Below are 27,967 nucleotides of genomic sequence, written 5' to 3' on the forward strand. Positions count from 1 at the left end.
AGAAAGTCTAAGGTTAAAGTTTTTGGGGTTTGGGGAAGAAACCACGGAGTCAGGTAGAGTATTCCAGACACTGACTACTCTGTTGCTGAAGTCGTATTTCCTGCAATCAAGTTTGGTGCGGTCTACCTTGAGTTTGTATCTATTGTGTGCTCTTGTATTGTTATGGTTGAAGCTGAAGTATTCATTGACAGATAGGACATTGCAATATATAATATTACATACTATACTTAGATCGGACCGAAGGCGTCGTTGTTCTATGTTTTCTAGGTCTAGAATTTCAAGTCTGGCGGCATAAAGTATTTTGCAACGAATAGAGGAGTGGAGAACTCTTCTTGTGAAATATTTCTGGACTTTCTCAACTGTATTAATATCAGATACGTAATACGGGTTCCAGACTGATGAGCTGTATTCAAGTATTGGTCTAGCAAATGTTCTGTTAGTAGTTAGTAGTGTGATATTACCAGAGAAAAAGCTATGCAGGATTAGGTTAACAACTCTTAATGCCTTTCTGGCTTTGTAGTTACAGTAGGCTCTAGCACTTAGATCATTAGAGATTAGTACTCCAAGGTCCTTGACAGAGTTTGGATCATCAACAAAGTCTTGACTATTCAGCTTGTATTTTATTTTCTGATTTTTTTTTTGCCAATATGTAGAACAGAGCATTTATTTGTTGAGATTTGAAGTTGCCATTTGTTTGACCATTCTGATACACAGTCGAGGTCTTTTTGAAGGGTAGTAGTATTGTCGATGGTGTTGAATAGCTTTACATCATCAGCGAAGAGAATGCAGTTGCTCTTAATATGATCACAGAGGTCATTTATGTAGAGTATGAAGAGAGTTGGTCCTAGAACACTGCCTTGGGGGACACCACTGTTGACAGGTACAGAATTTGATAGGACGCTCCCAATTTTGACCATTTGTTGTCTGTTTGAAGGAATGCTTCTACCCAGTTTTGCAGGTGTCCAGTTATACCATAAGATTTTAGTTTTAGGAGTAGTTTGTCATGTACCACTGAATCAAAGGCTTTACAGAAGTCTATGTAAATTGTGTCTATTGCTTTGCCCTGATCAAGTTGTGTAGTCCATATGATTTAGCCATATAAGTATCCTAAGTATCCATAATCTGTTTTAATAAAGCAAAAAAAGTAATCAATTACAAATTAGACTTATAAATCAGGAAGTTAGACCTTCTTGATTTTTCTCCACCTACCGACAAGTCAACAGCTACAGTGACTACATTATATAGACTCCCCACATACCAAAAACATCAGGATCTAGCATCACAGGATCCTTTTAGGTTTACATTAAAAACAGATGCTGGTGCTGAGCAATAGCTTTTGAACTATTCTAATGTTTTGTTACAGTGATTTGGATAATGTTGCAGGATAAAGAAATTATAAATGAGTATAAAAAACAGCATTGACCCCAAAATATAGAGTTTTACATTAAGTATAAAACAGATGGCTAGGTATGGCATGATATAAATCTTCTCATGCAGGGTATCAAAATATTTTCAGCTGCTTTTGCTCAGGATTAAATAATTGTGTGTGTGTAAAATATTCAAAATGTCAAGTAACTTGCCAAAGTCTTGGGAGGAAGGAATACAGCTATTCAAAAGTCAGTTATATTGAAATCTTTGTTGAACAATGTTGAGCTTCAGGGTTTAGTGATTGTGGTCTAGACAACAGATTTCCTAATGTTTCACCAGCAACTGTGGCTGGCATTTTCAAAGGCAAGTTGGTCTGTTATGCACACCACAGTCAACTGAGCAGGTACTGACTGGGCTTCTGTCTCTCACAGGCTCTGTAGCTATGAACAAATATACATTAGTACCATAAAACACAGTTTTTGTGCCTGAATAAACGAACAAAAAAGGCACTGCAGACTAGGATAGCCTGGAAAATCATCCATTGTAGAACACACCCTGTACCATAATTTGTTTATTAGTTTGTTTATTTTGTTTATATCCCACCCTTATTTTTACAAATAACTCGAGGCACCAAACACACATAATACTCCTTCCTCCTCTTTTCCCCACCACCATAACTCTGAGAGGTGGATGGGCTGAGAGTGACTGGCCCCAAGTTAACCAGCTGGCTTTTAGGACTAAATTAGGACTTGAACTCGCAACCTCCCAGTTTCTAGCCTGGTGCTTTAACTACTGGACCAAGCTGTCTAGACCTTAATGATCATGCAATTCAATCCAAGAACATACAAGTGCTGTCAACAATACCAAACTATTTAGGTTACGCATGCACAGAAAGGCTATAGAGTTGCACAAACATCCCAATAGCTTCAGTAAGGAAAAAGAAAGCCTGAAGATTAACAAAGCCTGGTTGTCTACCCTGTGCCACACCAAGATGCCACTCAAAAGCAGGAACAATTAGGAATCAGCTCCCATCCTCATCTCTGAAGACCACTGAAGATGCCAGTTGCTGGTTGCTGGTGAAATGTCAGGACATATATTATCTAGATCACAGTTACTAAACTCTGAAGTTCAACACTGCCCAATAGATACTAGCCATGGAAGCCTACACAAGTATATTGAAATGTTGTGGTAGTCAGGTAGAAATTCCTATCCTGAATATCCCAAAAGAAAATGTACTTTTGGGACAACCATAAACCTGGATGACTGAGAATCTCCATAGACATCTCCATGAATGATTATGAGGGAGCCATGGGCATTTGCTCTTGAAATTGGATTGAAAATTGATGCTAAATTTCGAAACATTTTTTTTTATTGCTTCATTGTTTAAATACTATAACATACATATTATAGCGAAGAGATATATATTGAAACTTTTTACACTAGAAAACTACCTTATAGATCAAAAACCTTCTCTGTAATGTATCTAGTATTTTTATTTTTCATAAAAATATTATATAATTTTACTATAAATTATATCTTTTTTTCTACTCTTATAAGTAGAATATCACTTATAGCAATTAAAACAAATCTAATCTAAAATTAATAAACTATTACTGTAATGACTGATTCAAACCTTGGTAAATTAGATGTGGATTTGACATTTTTCTAAATACTGGGAGATGGAACAGTGGCAAATGTATCTCTCTGGTGTTCCATAACTGGGAGCTCTCTTGCATCTAGCTCAGGGGTGTCCAACCTTGGCAACTTTAAGACTTGTGGACTTCAACTCCCAGAATTCCTCAGCCAGCAAAGCTGGCTGAGGAATTCTGGGAGTTGAAGTCCACAAGTCTTAAAGTTGCCAAGGTTGGACACCCCTGAGCTAGCTGATAGACAAGCATATAGCAGTGGAGGCCTCTTTAAAAATGCTTCTCCTCCTGATCTATGGACAGATTCATAGCAAGGAAGACAGTCCTTCAGACTGCCAGTCCTTAACCTGTTCTGGATTTTAAAACTCAGGGCCAGCACCTTGTATGTTCAATAAAAACCTGGTTATTGTCCAGTAATTCACTCACTGTTAAGGATGTCGGAAGACTATTTCCTTGTAACATGGTGGAGCTTCATTTGCAGGATGCCTCACAAGAAACTGATTATCTTGACTTCTTTCAGCAGAATTCAGGCCCAGTTGTGGATTAGAACATTGGTGGCACTGATGGATGATGATTGTCAGGATCTGGTTTTTCTGGGGGGCATTTGACAACATGCTGTCCTTGTTATGGAACTATTTACCCTCCTAACGCATGGTTCCTATCAGTGCTGCCAGAGACAAGTACTCAGTGGAAACTTCCTGTGGGATTAGTGTAGGGAAGTACCTGATGGTTAGTGATATTGTACTTACAGAAGTATAAATAAAAATTATATAGTAAAGGAAATGCTGTGAAATTATTAAAATAAATCACGTAATTGCCATTCTGATTCAGTTTTTAAAACTGATTAATCTAGGAAAGTCCTTCAAGGGCAATGAAAATGTGTGGTAAGGAATTTATTTTAGGTTTTTTTTTAGCTTCTGTTAGAGAAGTTTGTACTTCAGATATATTATTTTACAACAACCTCCTTTTAATTCGGCAAATCAATAATATGCAATACCATTTTTAAAGCTGACCATTCATAAGAATTTGTGAGAACATTTTTAGTGTAAGCTGTGCGGGTGATATTATTCAAAAGAGTCAATAGAATTGACTGATTTCTTAAATTTATATAGGTCTGTGGACTTGATTTAACTGACAAATTGGATTTTATTTCCCAGCTAACTGTATCTTTCAATGACTGATCATCTTCAAACCTGAAGTAAATGCTACCTGATTAAAGTAGTAAAGGTTAAAACATTTAAAACACATGCTGTAGATCCGAAAAATCAAGTCAAGATGTGCGTGAGTAAGAATTATTAGAGGGTTTATGAAATCTGCCCCAACAAATTAATTCATCTGTGTAGCCAAAGGCCTGTTAATGAATTCAAGAACTATTTCAAAAAAGAACATCTGGTGCAGATTTAAAGGTTCTGTTTATATGTGAACATAGTGGATTACTCTGTCTGCAGGAGAATACACAGTTTACATAAATGTATTTGGAAATTAATTTAAAATCTCTCTTATGTCATCAAAGATCAAGGGTAATCTAATAATTCTAACAATTATTTTTCTGTCCCAAGACTTACAAATAAATAAGTGGATTATATCTGAGACCTGGAAAGAAGTAACAATGAAAATTAGCATCATGTTGCTTTTACATTACACTTTGGAAGAAGAGTGTTTTTTTAAAATTCCATCAGATTTAATAACAAAAGAATAAAATTTTGAGAATTTTACTTATTTATTATTATATTGCATCTTTTCTATGAGAGTCAAGCTCCTTACATTTTATTCCTACCACAACTCCATGATGTTAATTACTCTACGAGGATGTGACTGACCCAGAGTAATTCAGTGAATGGTCAAGCAGGATCTTGAACTTAGATTGTCTAATCCACTTTAAGCCAATGATCACATTATATAAGAACATACTGTGTGAATCCAGCAAAAGATAGGGAAAACCTTCTTGTAGCATTCAATAGAATATTTTCAAAATTTGTGTTATCTTTCCTTCCAGGTTTGCTGTATTTCCAACAAACATTTGGATCTTTGAATGTTCATTTGCTTCTAATAAACAGTACAAAATTTATAAGCTTTTTTCTTTCTATTGTCCACTGTCTAACATTAGCTAATGAATCAGCCCATGGACCATCTAACATTTTCACGAAACTAAGAAACCTGGAGACAAGAAATCTGGCCACTTTCAGGGTTGTTCTCTAGCATCTGGTACTGAAAAAATGCTTTGGTTGTTATTGTTGTGGTAGAGTTCATATGTTTCAGCAGCATACTAGCAATTGTTGGAGGCATCACAATAAATGCCAATCACAGAATTGGGAAAGCATCAACAATATTCCAGAAATGCTTTTTTCCACATGTATAGTTGATACTGCAACAAGGATTTGACTTTATAATACCATCATTCCACTGACAATAATCTATGCAAGCAAACCTTCAAAAAGCAACACACAGCACAAAAGGTTAATGTGTTTCATCAGTATTGTCTATGAACAATCTTTGGTATCATTTCTGATGACCATTTTTCTGTTAAGATTCTACGAAGGACTAGTTATAAGACACTGTGAGATGTTCAGGATACATTTTGCTGACTATAGTTTGTAACTGCCAGATCCCACCCATCACATCATCCAAAGACTGTCATATGAATACCACCTGGAAGGAAGAGGAAGTGAAGCATATTCTTCAGGATCTGGTGAAAAACAAGACTTGGAAAATATTTGGAGTAATGAACAATTGTTCCAATCAATTGTAGCCAATCAAAATCATTATAAAAATGGTGATTGCCCAGTGTGCTGTACAGCAGTGATCCCCAACGTTTTTTATGCCTCGGCCCGGTACCGGCATCAGCTGGGTGCCGCGGCCCGGTACCGGCATCAGCTGGGCGCCGCCATCTTTTTTTTGATGAAAAAGTGCTTCCGGTGACCTCACCGGAAGCACTTTTTCATCAAAAAGATGAGCGGCGCCAGCGCTCGGTGAGCTTTTCCGGTAGAAATGGCTTTCTACCCGGAAAAGCTCACTGGAAGCTAGCGCCGCCTATCTTTTGATGAAAAGTGCTTCTGGTGAGCTTTCACCCGGAAAAGCTCACCGGAAGCACTTTTTCATCAAAAAAAGATGGCGGCGCCCAGCAACCAGCGGCCCGGTAGGACTTGTTCCTCGGACCGGTACCGGTCCGCGGACCGGTGGTTGGGGACCCCTGCTGTACAGCATAGGATGAAGCACAGTAAGCTATGTTTTGTGATTTTGAATGTTTTTCACTTGCATTTTCCTTCAGTTGTTTTGTTTCTTTGAGTGAACTCATTGTTCCCAAATATGTTACAAGAACCTCAATTGTAAAAGGAGGACCTGGGAAGAGAGAAGCTGTATCATGTCCCATACCTCATTGTTGTGGGGATTTATATCCTATTTTCCTTTAAAATTAAAACAAAATTTAAATTTAAAATTAAAGCATAATATCATTACAGCCAGCCAGGAATATCTTCAAAAGATGTATTGGCTATGCTATGTTATCACCCAACTCTTTTCCAGTTTGAAATTGTTTTGCTTTCTGTTTCATCTGAGGTAATGTGACTTGGTGGAACTTGAGAAAGTTAAGAATAGTACATTCAAACTAGAAATTAAATCAATGTTTATTAAATAACTTGGTTCCTTTAATATTGCAATCTTCATAAACTATCAATCCTTGCCATTCCTGGCAGTAATTATATACTCCCCATTGGAATAAAATCTGGGAGGAGCTGTCTTGTATTACTTTGCTTCCTGTGACAGTTCTTATAGCCAGCCATCCCAAGATAAAGGGGAAAAAAATGGGCAGGATTATCCAAATTCCATTAAATATTATTTTGTTGTTAATAAACCATCACTGACTGGATTCACATATCATGCTAAGTCATAATGGGTTTGTTTTTGAAAGATTCCAAAATCCATTTTTGAAAAAAACAACAATAGATTTTGGACTCCATTAACCACATCTCATCGTGCAGTAGAATTGCCTCTGTTTTCGTGCCATTTAGAAAAAATGGTACTTTTCACCAGATATGTAATTATTAATACGTTATAGTATTAGATTTTTAAAATATGTTAACATTTTGGTTTATTTTGTTACTAACCATGCATGGAAGGCCAGATCCTGAAGATGAAACTCAAATACTTTGGTCACTTAATGAGAAGGAAGGACTCACTGGAGAAGAGCCTAATGCTAGGAACGATTGAGGGCAAGAGAATGAGGTGGCTGGATGGAGTCACTGAAGCAGTCAGCGTGAGCTTAAATGGACTCCGGGGGATGGTAGAAGACAGGAAGGCCTGGAGGAACGTTGCCCATGGGACAGTGATGGGTCAGACACGACTTCGCAACTAACAACAACAACAAACCATGCATAGCATTCTAAAGCAAAAGATATGCTATCAGTCAGTCAATCAATCAAATAAATCTTGTTGACAATCTTGGCCATGCTAAAATTTCAGCCTGCTGAATCCTCTGTCCAAAAGCTACCAGTAATAACCGGAGATAAATTGATGCCAATTTTGCAAAATGCTGACAGGTCCTGATTTCACCATTTATATTACGAGAAAGGGTAGAAAACTGGTAGAAAAGAATTCATAATTCCTAACCCTCTTACAGGTTCAAATCAGAAGGCCTTTTCTCCTCAGCCTGCACTTCAGATGGTTTTCTTCCTATTACTTTTAATCAGATAGACAAGTATGATAGCTGCAGGGCTGGCATGCAGTTTTACCCTTTCTGACAGGAAAATGAGTAGTTAAAGATCATTTGGGAGCTGTTCCAGCTTGTTTTTTTCTTTTACCACCCACTGCAAAGCTGCAATAGCAATTATCCAAAATATTCTAGGGAGGCCCTTGTTGGCACAATGTTGCTCCACAGGCCAAGATGGAGCACTCCTATTTAATTTCATATACATTACAAGTTTTCTTTACAACTCAGAATAGTGAAGCTCACTGGCTTAGCAGAATTTGAATACTGGCTAAATGCCACTCCAAAGAATAGTACTTTGCAAAAAGATTGTGTGGTCTGAATACCCAGGAAAATAATATACTTTCAAAACCCCACACATTATTTTTAAACTGCAAAGCCAACACCCAGAAATTTTAAAGGCTGTGGTTCATGACAAAGAGATTCTACAAGCTGCATGTCTTTTTGCCTAGAGGCTCTAAAAACACTGTCACAAAACAATAGCTTTGAGCTATTTCTTGGCTTTAGATAGGAGGGAATGAAAACGGAAAATTGCTGGAACACATGCAGCCCAATCCTCAGTCTCACAGAATTCAGTGGGATTTATTCCCACACAAGCCTTTTCAAATTGCAAATTTATACAATGTTTTCATGTACAATACAGCAAAAGGGCACCATCAGCCTAAGGGAAACTTCTATATAATAATGTAAAACACCTTGAAGTTATTATAAAATAATTTCAGGAGTGGAGTAATTGCAGCATGTTGTATCCATAATTGACATGTGCCTTTAATTAATTGATTAATTAATTATATTCAACAACATGTATAACAGACCCAGTTCTAGAAAAGTTTGGGCAGGCAATGACAAAGTTTAATTAAGTATGTCATAACATAGAATGTAAGTATGGTCTATTTAAATGTATTGATTGTATACAGCACAGCCTTTTGGAAAAACTTTAGAAAACAATCAACTTACATACATTTACTCAGAAGAATGCTTGACTGTGTTAAATAAAGCTTGTTCTCAGAAAATTGTACTTAGAATTGATGCCTAATTTTGTCCTGGTACAAAAGTTCTTTTGTTGCATCAAATTAAATTAAAACAAGTATTTATTATCAGTGTAAATATAAAAGTTATACATTGTACCTATATGTCTGTCTTTTAAATTTATTTCTAATTTTTCACCATAAATGGAGGCTCAAACCCATAGGCACCTGTTTTTATGTGGTAAGATTTTATTTACTAATGGTTTGAGTCACTGAACTTTATTTCTGATTTGATTAAAGGTATTTAAAAAAATATGCCTAATATAACATCCCATTCTGTTTGTTGAATTATGTTGCAAAAATCCAGAATAAAATAACCTGATGGATAATTAAATTGATCTAGTGGAATTAGAGTCACGCACATAAATCAGATTAATTTGGCCAGACAAAAACTAAGAAGAGCATTCCATATAAATATCTAGTATAAATTGAATAGGAGAAATATCATCGTAAAGTCTTTATTATTTTCAATAGGGTAAGCTGAGTGCTTCTGTAATCACCTATTTATAGCCAATATTTATTTAAAGAAAAGGTTTTTTAAAACCATCCATTAAACAGATAACACACAGAAAAGAATCTGTGGAATCAAAAAAAATTCAAGACTACTCAGACTGAAGAGTGCAAGAGCCAAATTGTAATGCATCTTGAAACAAATTATTGGAATATAACTGTTCTGACTTTAGAATGACCATCATTTGAACCTAAATGTCTGGTTACCGAGTTGTTCTGGAAACACAGAGGTTCATATTTCCTCTGTACAATTAATCAAATCAGTCACTAACTTAGTCAAGCAACAGAACCCAGCAATGGTTTCACAGCACACAATCACGCTAAGTGGGGATTTGAGTTTAGACGATCCCAACTAATTCCCCCGCTCCCCTCCCCCGAAAATGCCTAATATCCCATGAGCCTGTTGGGAGAAATGCCCATCTGTTCAGAGTAATAAATGAAGGAAAAAATAGATTTGCTTTGCCTGAGAGACTGCATTGTATTATAAATGCTGACTTTCCCCAACTTTTATGGGGGAGGGGGGCAGAGGATGCCTTTAAGTTAGTACTGACTCCTAGCAATTGCCAGGACAAATTCCTGCAGTTTTCTTGGCAAGATTTCCAAAGCGATTTGCCGCTGCCTCCTTTCTACGGGCTGAGAAAGAATGACCTAAGGTCGACCCCCCATTTGATTTCATGCTTAAGATAAAAGTAGAGCTCACCGTCTCCTGGTTCCTGGCCTAATGCTTTACGTTGTATTAGAGCTGCATGCAACGTAATTTCATTTTAATGTATGCCGATTAGTGTACATTCAAAGTGACAAAGTATTCTACTCTGTTCTATCCTATCCTATCCTATCCTATCCACTTTAACTTAACTTTAACCACTACACCAAATCGGCTCTCTCTTTGTCTCCGCATGGAGACAAAAGCAAGTTTTACAGTCACCTCGATACTCTGAAAACGTTTGCGCAACCACGGACGGCCAATCCCCAGGAATAGGCTAATTCCCTCCTCCCCTCCCCCAATAAGACTTCTATGTAGGATGCGTCTCCTGAGAAGTGACTCTTTACGATTATACATCTATGGTGATTTCCTTTCGAAAGTAGTGTGGCTCAGCCACCAATAGCCTTTCTTAGAGACCTGATGCCGTACGGAAAGGTTATTCTCGCGAGATTTCATCGGCTGCGACGAGATGGTGGTACCGGTAGGAAAGCGGTGGGAAGGGTGGAGTGTGGCAATAAAGCGAGCGGGGGTGACGGGGGCTGGGAATGGCTTTTCTCAAAATTTAAAGAGCTCTTTTAGAGCAGAAACTTTCGCCCGAGGAAGGTTATGTCAGACTATTGATCTTTTAATGCGGAGATCTTGGCAGCATAAGTTTATTTACCTGTATCCTAACGTCTTGTTTTGCTGCTGACCTTTTAAGCAAATGTCTTACCGTTCGGTATGCATAAATACACTTGGGGTGGGGGGCGGTTGCTGCCTTCCGAGTGGGCTTCATTCGCAAAGTTGGCGTGTAAAGCCTCGCTGAAGTAAGTTAAAAGGTTGGGAGAGCGGTTTCTACCTCGCCTCAGTGCGCAGTTTTTATATACATATATAACAATACAAAAGATACACATATAGAGATGGATTCTTTTCAGAGAGAAAAGATAGGCGACTTGACTCCCGACCTCCCCAAATTTATGCCTGAGACACCCTAAAGGGGTACACAGGAACTTGCGAGGGTGATCATATAAGGCTGCAAAAGGCTGGATAAGCAGTAGGTAGCAGCAGGTAGTTAGACTGCTTTTGTGTCACTCCTGTCACAATGTTGCGGTATTTGGATGACTGCGGGCGGGAGATGGCAGCTCAAAATCAACTCAAATGAGATCCCAGTGCTTTTTAAAATTGCCTTCCTCCGTCTCATGCCTTGTTTCTTCACCTTAGTGCAGAGGTCTTCAAACTTGACAGCTTTAAGACTCATGGACTTCCACTCCCAGAATTCCTCCTCCAGTCATCTTAGCTCAGGAATTCTGGGAGTGGAAGTCCACAAGTCTTAAACTTGCCAAGTTTGAAGACCGTTGCCTTAGTGGCTTGGAGATTGGAGACTTCAACTCCAAGAATTCTTCTGCCAACATGCTACTGGAGGAATTCTGGAGTTGAAGTCCACCCATCTTAAAGCTACTAAAGTTAAGCACTGATCTAATAAGTCAGAGTACTGTATATAAAGCACTTCATTATGTCTAAGACAGCAAGAAGCCAAACAGAGGAAACCTTTCTGTGATCCTTTAGGAGGGTTTGCTCAACACATTAAACCTGAAACAAGTCAATTTGACTTTACTGTTTTATGCAAGCTACTCATATGTTGACGTTTATAGTTTAGGTAGGCGTTTGGAAACCCAGAAAATTGCATTAGTTAACAATATGGTGAGCTCTATGTGTAAATCATTGCAAGAACAGGAATTACGTTTTAGGAATATGTCTAGCTGAAACAGTATGAATGTGTTATGACCAAATTATGATAATGTTGCATGAGTTGCTGGGGCTTAGTTTTGTTTTCATCTCAGATTCTTTCCCCACATAATCTATTAGCTATTGAGTAGGTGGTATGTAGTTTGCTAGCTGTTGTCTAACAGGTGGCAAATTAAATAGAGATTAGCTTGGTTAATATTGGATGTGAGACCACTAGGAAATCACAGGACTGTGGGCAAGATTGGAAAGAAAAAAAATCTAGAAGGCAGAAATTACTTCTTAAGTACTTATGCATTGCTAGCAAGTAAACAGAAGGCTGTGTTGCTAAGAATTGAGTTCAATTTGTGGATGTGTTTAATTTATTAATCAGTGAATCAATGTCTTAAGTCTTGGTAGTAATGAGATCTAAGCAGGGTATTGATACAGTAATAGTAAAATGATTTTGTCAACAGCACAAAGACAGTAATTTGGACAAATTTTGCAATCAAGTTTATAAACAATCTTCAGGATATTCAAAGTATCAAAGATTGCTCTCTGTGGGTATACAACCCTCTTTCTCTAGTGATATGGAATTTTCTGAATTTTTCAAAAATCGCAAAAAGTCTGCAGTTACTTTTTCTTTCTCAAATTGAAGTTTAATTGATGGATTTGTATTGTATTTGCCTACCTGTTTTGGATTTTTAAAATTTTTGGTATGGGTTTTTGTTTGATCATTGATGGTATACCTATTGTTCCTTTAATTCCCCCCACTCACCCTTTTTATGGGCATTTGGAAATATATTCCTACATGTAATTAGGAATATGTGACTTTTAGAGGTAAGTTATATTTTATTACTTACCTTGAAAGAGAGAATAATGCTGGAATCAATGTTTCAATATTATGGAAGTACATAAGAGATCAAAAGTAAAATTGCCACTAATGCATTTTAATAGCTATCTAATTATTATTGCATTTTTAATTCCTCATTGAACACCTGCAATTGAGACTAGAAACTCCCTTGGTAAGCAATGTGTTAATTAAATGAAACATTATGTGAGACTGCTAGGCTTACAATATTCTGCTTTATTTGTCAAGTGAATCACCTGGTATTGTTAAGAGTGACATCACATGATTGGCCCTTTGCAAGTTTCCCTACCAATTTCTCCATTGATTTCCTTGTCAGAAGCCTGACCATAGGACACTGTGACAGTTGTAAATATGTGCTGGTTGTGAAGTGCCCAAATTGTGATCACATGATTGTGGAGACACTGGGATAGTCATATGTTCAAGGACTGATGGTAAAGCTACTTTTTCATAAATTTGAACAGTCACTAAACAAGGCAGTTGTTAATCGAGGACCACTTTACATCTAAAACAAGAGAAAGTCAGGATTCTCCCATTGATTTTCTGTTCTTTAGCAAAATAATTATTTGAAAACTGAACAGAATGGGAATTTGAATTCAAAATTAGAAATAGAACAGTTGTGACTGGGGAATGTGAGGAAGAAAAAATCGAGGAAGAAATCCCCAATACATCCCTATTAAAAAGTGAATTGGATGGTGATTTCTCCATTCTAATTCCTCATTCATCTTCTTTGCCAGTGACGTGATTAAGAGAGAAGCTCTTCATAAAATGCGGAAAAAAAGATTCCTGTAACCATGGTCTTTGCTGATATCAAGCCTTTCTAACCTGGAAAAAGATTAAGAGGAAGATGATGGAAATGTATACTATTGTGGATGGTGTGGAATAACAGGTGTTTTATTAAAGATGGTAAAGGTGACCATTAGCGTGGGCAATTTTAAAGAGAGGTTAAATATATTCAAGGATTATAAGGTGGTAATTGGCCTACTGTCAAAAATTATAAATGCTTATATCTAATATCAGAGGCAGCAGCCTTTGCACAGCAATTTCTAGGCGCTGTAAACTTCATATTGTATAGAGAAAAAATAGTGGTAAATCTTTGGTTGGTAATCTGGTACAGTTCTTAATAAATTTACTCAAAAACATGTTCATGGGAATTTCCACATATAAGAGTATCATTATATGACATGCAATCTTGTCTTTAATTTTATTCTGTGGCATTTATCTGAGAGTTAGCCTCAGACTATTCTTTAAAATAAGTTGAAGATTATGCAGTAAACAAAAAATGAGAAATATGCATTTGTCAAATTGACAATTTGGCTAATTTAGTGATTTATTTATTCAAATGTATATCTTGCCTGATCCTCAGCATGGGTAATGACAAAAGCTTAAAACTTTGTATACAAATTTACATTCCAGTGTTATTTTTAGCAAGGATTTCTTTCCTAGTTTTGTTGCATTGCTCTACTTTTTTGTTCAGTCTGAAATGTTATTTTCTTTGCATGTGCTTTTAACAGACCAGTGGCATGTTGGAGATAGATGTCTTACACCTTTTCTTGAACTTGGGAACTTTTGGATGCTGCTATAATGTCTTTTGAAACAAATCGCAATGGGAAGTGTTCTGCCACAATTTCCACTGGGAAAAATCAGGAAGAGGAAATACTTACAACCAAACTCTCCCAGATCAAAACAAATGAAACTACAAAGAAGAATTTAATATTTGATAATGAAGATTTGGAAAAGCCTTATTTCCGAGACCGAAGTCTGCCATCACTGATGGTTGCCTTCGAGCTGTCCAACAATGGGGAAGAGATCCCTTATACCATTAATAGATACCTACGTGATTATCAAAGAGAAGGAGCCCAGTTTTTCCATGGACATTATGTTCGTAAAAGTGGGTGCATTCTTGGAGATGACATGGGGCTTGGGAAAACAATCCAGGTATTTCTGCCTCCTTTTCCTCTAAAAGTCCTGACAATATTTCTCAAATAGAATAAAGCATCCAAAATCTATTTAGAAAACTAAATTGTGTAGGTTTTCACAGTGCAATCCTAAGGGAGGTGAAGATATATGAAATAAAGTAGTTGAGTGTGCTATCTTGTATTTATTACTTCTTTCATTATTTTTGATGGACTATGAATTAAACACAGCAGTGACAAGTTGGCATAGAGTTTAGAAGAAGCTTTTAAAAGAATTTTAAAGTTTTTTCTTTTTCAAAACATACCATACTGTTTAAATCAAGTAATTGTAATCTTATTTTAAAAATTTCTCAGGGACTTAACAGAAACATTAACAGAGAATAAAAAGTACTTATATTAGTTTGGTTCTGGATGCTTGCATAGTTTCTAAGTGGCAGCTTTGATGACTGATTTATAAAAAGCTAAAGCATCAACATTTTAATGAATCAAAACTTTACTTTTTTCCACTCATCAGTATTAGAGATTTTGAATCTTTTAACTATTTTGGTTTAAAAAAAAAACCTTATGAAATTGGTTGAAGTTTGATAATGAGAGAGTTGGGAGTATCTTTTAATTGGCTTTTCCATCCTGTTTAAAATACCAAATAAACCTGGAAAGCAAACAATTGATGAGACTGGAATTTTATAATCACAAGCTAGGAAATGTATATACTATAAAATATAAATTCCATATAATTATTAAAAATCAAGATTGGTTGCTGCATGCCTTTTTATTCTGCCTGTTGGAAATATAAATGCATTCTTTCTGGATATCAGTCTTTAGAATATATTGCACAAAATTGGTATCTGAAGAAAATGGCTGTAATTTATTGTCACATAGGGAAAAATAACTGTATTATCTCTCATAAAGGTAACTCATTATGTCCAAGAGAAAACAGTGTTCTGTTCTGTAAGAAATTTAGAGATTAAATTGCATATTAATTTCAATTTACAATTTCATTGTATAATTTGCCACTCTCGGTTTGCTTTGAACTTTCTACAAATAGTTTCTTGCATGATTTTGTAGGAAGCTGTATTTATAAAGAGAAAACAGAATTCCTTTGACAAATAACTTTTGTTCAAAAGAATTTGAACTTGGTTTTAGGTTGAAAGAAAATGCATATATGTTGGCAGGGCAAGTTTTTAAAGTTAAAAGTCTGGTTCATATGTTATCAACTCAATTATGAATAATAGTGCTTTTAAATGGTACAAGAGACTGAAACCAGCATACATATGTGTGGTTAAATTAATATAGTAAACACAGTCCTGTAAATGAACTCTTTTCAATGGGCTTCTGTATTAATATTAATTATTTTTACATTTTTTGAAGGCCAATCTTAACATTTTTTTGCTATTTGTTCTGGATTTTGGGTTTGATTGATGCAAAATATCCTTTTACTATTATGCCCATTATCAAAATCCCACTAGTTTTCATTCTTCATATTTGTGGATTTAAAAATAGTTACATCTTCTTTCATTGCCTGCTTCTGTTTTCTTTGAACATAAAATCTGTATGCTTTCCCCAGGTTATTTCATTTCTGGCTGCAGTGCTAAAGAAAAAGGGAACACGTGCAGATATTGAAAATAATATGCCTGATTTTTTGCTACGAACTATCAGAAAAAAAATGTCATCTGTTCCAAAGAAAGTATGCTTTTTGTTTAAAATACATTTATATTTGAGTGTCTTGAAAATGTAGTATAATTAATCTTTAACTGGAAAATGAATTACAGTGTTTGCTAAGTAAAATAAAAGATAATTTGTAGAGAGGAATCTTTAATCACTAGATGTAGATGCAGAAGTTTGATTTGTCTTTTATAATCGCTTGAAATAGAAATCGCTTTGTAGGAATGATTGCATTTGCTTGGAAAATAGTGTATATTTCTAGTAAGACTTGAAGAGTATCTAATGGAATTCACCTGTTGTGTTGAATGGATGTTCTTGCACTGTGCTTTCACTTCAGGTGAGCTGTTACTAGCTATGTTACGTTCAAGCTCTTGCTTTCTAGTCTATCTATATCCTAACTCCTTTCTAAGCTGAGTGGGTACTAGGGGCTGCATTTAATACTCTTTTCTTTGAAAGTTATTTTTCCAATAAAAAAGACATACTAAGAGATAAAAATATCAGGCACGAAAGACCATGTGGTCCACACATGAGAAGGTTCAATTAAGCTGATTTATTGCTAAAAAACTTATGTATGGGAATCTTCTCAACTAAGACTTCTGCTCGGAATTAGATAAGGACCAACTGAATTCAGGGGAGGTTGGACTAAGACTGCTTGTAGCTATGTAGGGATTCTAGGCTGATACTTCTTTTAACTCCACTCCCTGGTTCTGCCACACCTTCCTCTACAAAAATTTAATCATTGATAGAAACAAGCAAATAAACAAATAAAAAATATTGTGTGTCTGCATAAGCAAACATAAAGCAAAACTGATTGATTGACTCCCAGCGACTATGGGCAGTTAAATAAAAATACTAGACATCTACCTTCAATATTTATGTTCAGATTCCATTAATAAATTTAATGTATTAGGAAAAGTTTTGCTAATATATCTAATAAATGGCAACCAAATTTGAATATATTTAATGTTTATTATAAATTTGTATTAATTTGTACTAGAAAGTACTAATTTGGGGATGGATCCGAAGGCTGTTCCCAAGTCTTCCAGAGATCGTGTGTGACTGGGCTCTACATAGTGCATCTCCTTAAGTGTTAAATCTTATTTTCTGTTGGGGTTTGATTTCTTCACTCATGCCATTTCAGTGTGAAAGCTAGTTTAATGACTTTCATTTCTGCTTTTGTTTCCTCTCTTCCCTCCCCCCTTTTCTCGTCCTTTTCTCGTTCTTCATTGTTTTTAATTTATTGGGGGGGTGGTTAGGGTACTATTTATTTTCTAAACATTTCAAGAAGCTTTTGTTTGAGAGGCAGAAGAAAAAACAATAGCAATGAAATGTCTTATGTCCCATACAAATATTATTACAGAGTGTTTGGTGCCAAAGAGGGGCATTGTGTTTGAGACATTATGGTAGATATTCTTAGGCACTGATCTAGCAAGGGTTTATAATAACTTCAGTATAGATGCTGGTAACAAGGGCTGGCTTGAAATTTACATGTTTGAGAATTGTGGGGGGAAAATCTCAGTTGGTATTTTTACCTGATTTGCTGCCCAAAATGCCTACCAAAAATTGTTTTTATTGGTTGATCTTCCCTGGATGAAGCTACAAGTTCCTCTCCTTAACTTAGCACAAGATAAGAACATATTATTTGGTTCTATTTCTTTTAGATTAAATTAAGTGAATTAAGTTTTATTAATAGTTTGATAGCTATGTAACCGTCATTTCTATGTTGTCCTGTTCAAAATAATATTTTAGTAGGAATGTGGAGAAGGATTTGGAGACTATTTCCAAAGCTTCTAGGGTCCATATGTGACCCTGTGACTTGTAATTTTGTTTCTGTTAGCAATAGGAGCCAAAAGAAGAATCCTAGCTTATGTGTGATCAGAAATGTCTGCAGATGCTATAATTATGAAAACTGCTTTCAGTTGATGGGATCATTACTTGCCAGTGTTGCAATGTAAGACCAATAGTAACTCAATAAATCATCCGTTTTTAATGTTGGTTCTCAAAATATAGGGAAAGGAATTGTGCATTTGCTGGATTTAACTTATGCTGGTAGGTGGCATGTAAATTGATAGTTGTGTGTTATTTGGGGCTGCCATAAAACATATCCCGGACACCATTTTGAAAATATTCTTATATCTACATTTTAATAAAACGTGCTATTTTTTTTTTAATTTATCTCTTACTTTCCCTGTTGCAACAGCTGAAAACTATTTCATTTGCAAATCGTAACAGTGTGAGAATTTTTCGCTCTGGGTACATTTTGCATTGTTCATCAGCAGTATTGTATGTTTCTTCTGCTTCAGATTTTCTTGATTGTGGCCCCTCTTTCTGTGCTCTATAATTGGAAAGAAGAATTAGATGTCTGGGGCTACTTCAAGGTTATAGTTCTGCACGGCAACCGAAAAGAGCATGAGTTAAATCGAATCAAGCAGGGAAAATGTGAAATTGTGTTAACAACCTATGAAGCACTTCGCCTTTACTTGAATGAACTCAACAGGTAACTGCATTCTGTAATGATTGCTACTGAATATGAAGCTTTTTAAAATAAATTGGGGCTATTAATCCTTGAACTATCTAGAGATAAAGGAAAAGGTATGTAAGGAATATAATCCTGGGTACACAATGTGTGTTGAAATTTATGTGACTTAAACACATGCAGACAAATGAAAATGAATCCCAAAGACTTTCAGGTTCCTCATTCTCTCCTCCATACTTCTTAGCCTCATTGGATTCTGTCCCGTTGCAACATGGGCTTTGTTCAACTTCATCCTGAAAGTTAGAAATATCAACAGATTTAGAATAAGACAGAATACATGGGTGAACTCTTGTAAAAAAGCATGATATCCAAAAGCCTACATAGATCATGGGTCATTAATACTGCAAGGCAGTGGATCCAATCTCGCACACGGGGGCTTGGGTATTCACCAAATGCTGCCAATGAAGAATACCCTTTAGCAGAAGGCAGAGTCAAGAATTTTCTTTCCAGTTCTCTTTCAATGACCTATGTTTGTCTGTATTTTCATTTTAGCAGCTGGGCATCCTTCCAGATAAAGCCCCATTTTCCTTTTTAAAAATTGCTTATAGAATACACATGGGCCTTTAAGCCTTAATTATAAACAAAGATATGACTGTTGCCTTAAACTTTTAAATGTGCTGTACTCTTTAAAATGGAGGCGTGAAATATAAATATGAGAGCCGCTATGGTATAGTTATTAAAGTGCTATATTAGCAGCAGAGAGATCCAGTTTGTAATCTTTCTTTAGACAGAGAATCTGGATGACTGACATTAAGCCAGTCATTCAGCCATAGATTAGAAAAGTGAAAACATATCTGTCACCTTGCACTGGTTCAGTGTATTAGAGTATGGTCCCTAACCTTCAATAAACAGGCTGCCATTCTGTAATGTATTGATTCAGGCTATTAATATATATGACAGAATAGGATGAGTTCAGTATGAAGAGAATGAGCACTAGCTCATTAAGATAACTGAATTGAGGGAGAGACTTTAGAAAAACGTTTACCAATTCCTTATGTTTCATAGCTTACAGTGGTCAGCTGTCATTGCAGATGAAGTACATAGAATCAAGAACCCAAAATCTCAAATTACCCAGACAATGAAAGCACTAACATGTAAAGTTCGGTTGGGTCTTACTGGGACTATTTTACAGAACAACATGAAAGAGCTTTGGTGTGTTATGGACTGGTAAGTGAAATAAAATTTAATATTACAAGCACAGATGGAGTGTTTATCATCCTTTCTCCCCTTTGTTTATCTCTTATGTGCAACAAAGTTCTCATGTATTACGCGTGGCTGGCACTCGCATGTCTTACAGATGTCTTTTACAGAGAATTTTGGCAAACCAAAATTTAGTTGTCTGGGCCAAGAATTGATAGAACACATATTTCTCATTGTGTGAATGTGTGTCATGGAACTGTAGAAGCCATAATAAATGTGCATTTATTACTGTGTAATGTGTGAGATGATTCCTTCAATGCCTGATGTCATTGGTTGTGGGCGTTTATATACTGCTTAACAATACAAGGAAAGAGCAGTTTAGATTAGAAACCCAATTGTATGCCTTCTTCTTTCTGTTAGGGTGTACAACACTTCAGATGTGATACAGAAAAGGTTCTTCAGGGGATGTATAGGCACACAGAGTGAACTTGTTGGAATTTTGTGAAAAGGTTTATTTATTTATTTAGAAAATTTATATTGCCGCCTACTTGCACATGGCGACTCAAAGCAACTTATAGGACATAAAAACATAATATAAAAGCAATACAAATAATAAAATAATAACCCCCTTACTTCAGTAACATTCATACCAGCCATCTAATGGGATCCATCCCGCTCTAGGCTCCCCAGGCCCACTTTCAGAACCACATCTTCAGGGCCTTCCGAAAGAGTGTTAGAGTGAGGGCCAGTCTAATTTCTGGAGGGATAATGTTCCAGAAGGAGGGAGCCACCATGGAGAAGGCCCTTCTTATGGTTCCTGCCAAATTTATTTCCTTAGGGGATGGGACCATCAACATTCCTTGCCTCCCTGTTCTAGTAGGTCAGATAGGCGGGAAGGCAAGGAATGTTGTGGGCCTCGTCCCTTAAGGGGATACATCTGGCAGAACGCAGAAAAATGTTGCATTTTTTCCCGGGCTTGTACAGTAATCTGCTATCCCAGGTTTGAGAACCAACATAGCTTTGTTAGCATGGCATATATGTTTCTTAAGGCACATATTTGAGCCCATGTCTGCTTGAATGCCCCTCTTCCTCTTTGATTCCCACTTTTCTAATGCATCCCTTTTATAGTGCTTTCAGCATTGGAAGCTAGTGAAGTTATAATTCTAATAGTAATGGGATAGAAGTTTTATATTTTAGCTTATCTTCCCATTTTTTCTAGTACTGTAACTTTTTTCCTACAATAACCATGTAAGAATACATTCAAACTATTTTAATTTAATTTACAAGTATAGCGAAAATAATACAGGTCAATGCACACAACCGTTTTTAAACTTTATGGTTCCATAGTACAACTGTCATTGATAGTAGTATTGTCAGCCTTAACAAATGTCCCCACATTACATTTCCATAAATTGGAAAACAGGTTTGATTCTCAAGATACCATGAATTAGATATAATAAAGTTAAATAAGGAGAATTCTAAAAATGAATGTATTTGTCAATATTGTATAAAAATATAGTGCAATTTATATGAATTTGCATATGGGTAGGTCTGTTTTAATTCATTTGGATTTATTCCCAGGTAAATAAGGATTGTAACCTTATATGTAGAGATAGTTCTCTATTTTTGACTGTTATGGAGTCTGCCCATTAAGGTTGCATGTCATGATGGCCGTTCAGTGAAATGCCTTGCTTAAGACGCTTCCATCCCTACTCTTCCCAGTGCAATCATTAAACAAGTGTGTGGATTGTTAAGTTGAACCTGGATGCCTCAGGTAGAGGAGGCCCTGGGTCTCCTAAGGCCTCCCCCCACTCCCCTCAGTGGCCTAGCATAGACCCAGGCCCTCCTTCCTCGGGTCTGCTAAGGCCTCCCCCCACTCCCCTCAGTGGCCTAGCATAGACCCAGGCCCTCCTTCCTGGGTCTCCTAAGGCCTCCCCCACTCCCCTCAGTGGCCTAGCATAGACCCAGGCCCTCCTTCTTCGGGTCTGCTAAGGCCTCCCCCACCCCTAAGGCACCTAGTGCCTTGCTCCCTCTCCCTTGGGGTTCTCCAGGTCTTGTCCTGCTTCCAAGCAGCCCAGTCAGATAGGCAAGGGACCCTAAAACCAGACAGCAGAAGCGATTGGCACACAACATGTAGGCTGAGGCCTTCTTTCCACCCAGTCACCCAAGGGACTTGCAGGACTCGTCCTTCTCCTCACCTGACTACAAAGCCCAGCAGCACCCAACTTTTTGTTTTTTGCAGAGGATGATCCCAGTGCTCTTCTGCAAAAACGATGTGAGGCTCAACTTTCCTATAGAGGCTGCCTTCCTTGTAGCAACCTTGTGCTATTCTTCTAGCAAATAGTACTTCTCATGATGCTGCAGGGGGCTCTGTTTTTTAAGGGTAACTCTGTGGAGCCTTGGGAGCAGGATGAGGGGGGACCCAGCAGGATGGAAGAAAGAGATATGCGGGGAGGCACTGCTGCATCCCTGCGATCGATCGTAAAGGTGAACAACAGGAGCACTGCAGCATCCATAACTTTGAAACCAATAAAGAAAAATATTGTCTGTCCCATGCTGAAAATGATTTACCAAATATTTATTATATGGTACATTCATATCACCCTTTGATTAAAAATACAAGAGATAATTATATAAAATATGAAATATAACATAATGTATATCTAGATTTCAACTATAATTTTTGGCTTCATTTGTTGCAGCCAGGAAATTAGCAAAGTCTCCATTATAGACTCTATGTTGGTACTCTGTCCCTATATGTTGGATAGTTTGTTTTTCACCTCAACAGTCACAATTCAATGGTGGTGTTTTGCTTCACTTATTATAGAGGCTTTCCACAAAATACAAACAATAAAACGAAAATAAACCCAAAAATCGGTCCAACAAATACGGTAGTTAAAACTTGGTTAATCTTATAGCTGGTATGTGAAAGTAAATAACAACTGTAGATCTTTGACTCTAGAAGCCTTCTAAAAGTAATATCCTGTGCTTGATATACAAGAAAACCACAGTTTTCTCTTTTTCTTAGGGCTGTTCCTGGGCTGTTGGGTAGTGAAGCACGTTTCAAGACAGAGTTTTCTGATCCTGTAGAACTTGGCCAGCGGCACACTGCAACTAAAAGAGAGCTAGCCACAGGTCGAAAGGCAACGACAAGGCTAGCTCAAAAATTATCGGGCTATTTCTTAAGGCGTACAAAGGCTCTCATCAGTGACCAGTTGCCCAAGAAGGAAGACAGAGTGAGCTCCATTTATTAACTTGGTTTATTCCTGTTAGTGTGGATTTTGTACAATTTCATATAGTAGGTATGTTAGGATATCCTACACATGGAACTACATAGAACTGTGTAGTTCTACATGTGCTGGACTGTAACAGCACATTTGTGAGTGGGGAACTCAGAAAGGACTTGACTGTTTCCTTGCTTGCTGATTTAATTAATATAAATAATTGTAACATTTATAATTGCCTTCAAGAAAAAAATTGGTTATCCTTCCTCTCAAAGGCTATGAGCAACCTAGGAGCATATCTGAATATACTACAAGAGAGGCTTTTTACAAAGTTTTGGAAGTTGTGAATAACAGGAAAAAATCAAAATCTTCCTGCGAAGTGTCTTTTTTGCACTTTTACCCTCCAAGTAATTTCTTTCTTACATTTGGAGGAAGGGACTTTTCCCTTTCGGAGAACTTGGAAGTTACTGTGTGAGACTTTACTATGTTTTCCTAAGCTCTTCATGTGCACCAAGTGAATGAAAGATAAAACTCATTATTTTTTTTGTGATGTTACCAGTAATATTCATTGACTTGGAAGACAGAGATTTTTGAATACCTGAATGATGGATACTATCTCTGTGAAGATAAAACTTTGAGTAGAATAGAATTGAGTAGAGAAAGGGAACAGAATTGTTTATGGCATACATGGCATATTGCTATATGATATTGTGGAGATACAGGGCTGTAACTTTCCTGCCATTTAAAAAAAAAATCTGGATAAAACTTGCTAATCATTAACTGTTTTTTATGGAAAAGATGTTTTATCAACTTCTTATATAGTCCGCAGTGCAGGGATTTTCCAATGTTTTTCCATTGAATCACATCAAACTCTGCTTTAGCTTTTATAAAATCACCCATAGTTAGCTAGCTGCTGCTATCTGTTTGATACAAATGTCTTATCAAACATTTTTTTTCCATAAGTGCCTTGCAAGGATTTGGTGTATGTCGCAGTGATATCATTAAATGGTATATTATAAAAGCAGAATTCCAAATACTTTGTTTTGCAGAATCTGGATGAATTATTAGCACCTACCTTTGCCCTGTAGTAGTTATCATGGGCTTTCAGAAATGTGCGCACTATTTTTTTGTTATATTAGATTTCTATAGTATTGAAAATAATGAATGGAAGTGCTGAACCCATTCTGAAAATTACCCAAGTGATTGTTGCAGTTGTTGTCTCTGAAAATTCAGAGGGCATTGTTCTCCTCTTGATGTCTTCTTTGAAACAAGTGGGGATTTGGACTTAGTTTGGTTCTTTTACATCTTGAAACATGAATCTTCCATTCCCACTGCTCATTAAAATCAACTTGTCTGTCTTTTTCATGGAAGTTCATGTCTTGAAATAGCAGTTGATTGAGGAGCTCAAAATCCTTTCCTATGGAATGCATTCTTGATTGTCTGAGCTTTTTAGAAAATTCTAGCCTCTCAGTTTTCCTGAAGTTTCATCTTTATATACTTCTTTAGGAAAAAAATATTTGCTCTCTTAATGGATTTTTGGAATGTTTGCATATTCCCCCCTCCCCTGAATCTTACACTTCATGTGGGTCTAGTAACAGGTGAAAAAATTATTCATTTTTTTTTAAGATTCAGTAACCTATTGCATCAACTTTCTGTACAATACTCAAAAACTTTCTATAATTGATCTTCATGCTCTCACATCACTGTGTAGGAATTCACTCTCCATGGTCAGCAGGTTCAACTTATAATATTTAAGGGTCTCTGTGCCCCCCCCCCCCAGGGCAAGGCCACTAAGTCAAGCTATGCTTTTTAAATTGTGATTAATTGTTTCTGTTATTTCTTGCAATAAAGTTTTGTAATTATTTTAAATGGGCAATTATAACAAATCTAATAAATTAAATTAATTAAATTAACTTTTGCTTTTTGGGGGGTAAAATAAAAAAAAACCTGACTAGCCAAAATAAGAAATTTATTTATCCAATTTATTTGACTATTTATGTCATACTGGAGACTTTTTTGTCTGGTTGGTCAAACTAGTTTAGTATTGCTCTTCTAACATTTTCTTTGGTCTACAGTTATCTTAGTATCTCTACAAAACAATCATATTCCTATTTGTTCAGGTATGCAATTTATTTAATGACATAACATATGAAATAAGCTATAGGATAATGCTCAGGTCTTTTATTGCTCAGATCATCTAAAATTCTTCTTTTCCAGTGAGTGAGACCTACTCAGAGTGCATCAAGATGGAATTTGGTTGTTAAATTTGTACAGTGGTGGATGGTTCAGAGTCATGAGCACTTTAAATGAACTATCTGTTTTGATTTTGCACTTTGTGTTATTCATGTATTATTAGTTATTCATGTATTATTAGGTGGAATTAAAGGAAAAGACTCAAGGCTTTCACCTTTCAAGAAGATTCCAAATATGATTTATGCAAGCAGATTTTTAGAACCAAAAGCATAACTTTAAAAATAAGAGTTTGAAATAAACCCTTTGATTTTCTTCTCATTTCCACTAAATATTTCTGGAACATAACAATATTCTTATGAATAATTTTCATGCAGAGACATTCATTTTCTATCCAATATGCATAGGTTGATGGAAGATGCATAGATGTACACATGTATAATATGTTCAGTATTTGTTCAAAATCTGTGAATTAATTGAAGTTTCATACTTTTTGTGCCTCTTTTTTATAGTATAAAAGTTTACTAAGAATTGATAGATCCAAAACTGTGTGGCTTTGTTCCCTTTTTGAAAGATGTACGAGTTTTCAGTTATCCTGCCTGGAATGTTTTGATAAATGTAGAAATACATTTTAGAGAACACCCAATCACACATTTAATAAAGATACACATTTGTCTACTGCTCTTTCTTCCTTGTTTATACCTGCCTTTCAGCTAAAGCTTGTAATAATGTAGTCTAAACTATGTTTTCTAAAGAGAAGATTAACAGCAATGTCACTCTGTTGCCTTTAATCTAGAAGCTTTTATTTTATCCCATTCTCTTGATAATGTGAGTATATGTTCAAGATAGCATTTGATTATTATAGCACAGCATGGTGCTGCTGCTTTGTGGGTGGCCTAAATGCAGGAGGGGTCTTAGAATATCTGTATCCTGCTGGTTGAGACCAAAAGATGTCATGGAGATGCCACCCATGGTCTTAAAGAGGAAGGATTAAGTATGTCATACCACTGTCCAAGAATCTCTCCTTCTTATATCAGCCATTCAGAATGTCAGTCTTAAAAATTGGCTGTTTTCTTTTATTCCTGATGCCTGCATTAGTCTCTACAATAGTGCCAGGAAATGGCAAATGGATCTTTTAAGCAATTTAAGATCTATTGTCTTCGGGATTGAGAGGGATCACAACAGTTTATCTTTCACATTCTTAGCAGATTGTATCATTTGAATATAAAGTGCTAGATGATCATAATCTTTGAAAAAGCCCACCTCTTCAGTTTGCAAGCTTGATACATATTTTAGGGTACATATTTTAGTTCGTGATGTATTATTTGTGTTGTTTTATTCTCCCTATTTTGCATTTTATCTCGCCAGATGGTATATTGTTATTTGACAGAGTTCCAGAGAATGGTTTATAAGACTGTATTGGAGACAGAAGATGTGCAGTTAGTTCTGCGGGCACGTGAAGCATGTAGCTGTAATAGTGGCCATAAAAGGAAGAATTGTTGCTACAAAGTAAGCATTATTTTTAAACTTAAGTTTGTTTGAAATACAGTGACCATCTACAATACTCCTTTGACCTACTCCATATCCAGCGCCTGTTTTTTCTCCTCATAAATCTTAATGGGGCCATTGAGTAGATGGATAATGACATTCTGTACTGTAGATAAACAAGCTAATGGGAGATAAACAAGCTAATGGGAGATAAACAAGCTAATGGGACTGGGGGGAGCAATTCCCAGGTCTGTATAATGCTTCTAATTTTAATAAAAAATAAATAAAATAGCACTGATTTGAATTACCAAAAAAGAAGTTCAATCACTATTACTATGGTATTACAACAATACTAAAACGTTTCTATGAGAGCCAGTCTGGTGTACTGGTTAAGGTGTCAGGCTAGAAACTGGGAGACCACGAGTTCTGGTCCTGCTTTAGGCCCAAAGTGACCTTGGGCCAGTCACTTTCTTGAAGCCCTAGGAAGAAGACAATGCCAAACCACTTCTGAAAAACCTTGCCAAGAAAAGTGCAGGAATTTGTCCAAGTAGTATCTGAGAATTGGACACAATTGAACGGAAAAAATAAAAATAACTATTGGGTGGGCACTAATTCATCTTTCGATATAAATAGATGTTTTTTTAATGGGATGCTAAATGTGTATCTAATCATTCCTCTATTTTAAAATGGTCTCGATTGCTATTGATTTACTTCAGGTTAAGCAGATGTATTTGAAAATGTTGTCTCAAAAGAAAAAATAATCAAGGAAAGGCTTTGTGGCATACCTTTACAAGCTATATTACTAAGACATAATAGAAGCTGTTTTATTATTGCTTATCTCGTGTGATCCATAAAATGAATAAACTTAATTTTTGTCATGTTTACCTCACTGGAACTACCACAACATAAATGGTCAGTGAATCATCACCTAAAAATCAGCCAGGCATAGCTAGGATAAATTCTTATTTGAGACAGTTGTTGATATCATTGCTGGTCTACTGGAAAACTATTGGATGAGGTTATTTTTTTTTTGGGGGGGGGGAATTGTTTCAGTTTAAATATGTTTCAGATACTTGAAGAAGAATACTTTGAACTTTAAGCATTGGTATGGAATAAATTCCCAGGTGTTTTTAAGTTTATATCCTAACTTTATACAAAGTAAACAAAGCTAACAATTGTGAAAGATGAGGCAAAATACACTTCAAACATAGCCTATGGAGAAGAGGGGGAGGCAATATTTTTCCAGGGTCTAGAAGTTCAGGGGACTTGGCCCAACCATCACTAA

At 36.3% G+C, this 27,967-nt stretch overlaps 1 protein-coding gene and 1 long non-coding RNA gene across 10 annotated transcripts in view; one reads left to right on the top strand and one right to left on the bottom strand.

Annotated features, from left to right (window-relative positions):
* Positions 1-656: 656 nt before the first annotated feature.
* On the bottom strand, positions 657-10,205 carry LOC148132486 (uncharacterized). 2 transcript variants are annotated; one of them, XR_015747347.1, is made up of 4 exons: positions 9,955-10,205; positions 7,118-7,206; positions 3,441-3,712; positions 657-1,122 (listed from the first exon to the last, which is right to left on the bottom strand). It is a non-coding gene; the product is annotated as an uncharacterized LOC148132486 (long non-coding RNA). The 2 variants fall into 2 exon arrangements; XR_015747348.1 differs by lacking the exon at positions 7,118-7,206.
* A 148-nt stretch (positions 10,206-10,353) lies between these two features.
* ERCC6L2 (ERCC excision repair 6 like 2) overlaps positions 10,354-27,967 on the top strand; it is a 61,527-nt gene continuing 43,913 nt past the window's right edge. The window contains exons 1-8 of one of the 8 annotated variants that reach the window (XM_026674468.2): positions 10,495-10,763; positions 13,264-13,432; positions 14,041-14,464; positions 16,007-16,126; positions 18,408-18,601; positions 19,646-19,807; positions 22,809-23,016; positions 26,563-26,703. In XM_026674468.2, the coding sequence (XP_026530253.2) occupies positions 14,111-14,464; positions 16,007-16,126; positions 18,408-18,601; positions 19,646-19,807; positions 22,809-23,016; positions 26,563-26,703 (1,179 nt within the window). In that variant the 5' untranslated portion in view covers positions 10,495-10,763; positions 13,264-13,432; positions 14,041-14,110. Of the gene's footprint in view, positions 10,764-10,832; positions 10,991-13,263; positions 13,433-14,040; positions 14,465-16,006; positions 16,127-18,407; positions 18,602-19,645; positions 19,808-22,808; positions 23,017-26,562; positions 26,704-27,967 lie in introns of those variants that run through there. The other 7 variants (XM_087957923.1, XM_087957922.1, XM_087957921.1 and 4 more) reach the window with 7 other exon arrangements.

Source organism: Notechis scutatus, chromosome 2 (assembly GCF_049901735.1).
Source record: "Notechis scutatus isolate UNSWTSFEM ecotype Mainland chromosome 2, rNotScu1.2, whole genome shotgun sequence".
Classification (NCBI taxonomy): domain Eukaryota; kingdom Metazoa; phylum Chordata; class Lepidosauria; order Squamata; family Elapidae; genus Notechis; species Notechis scutatus.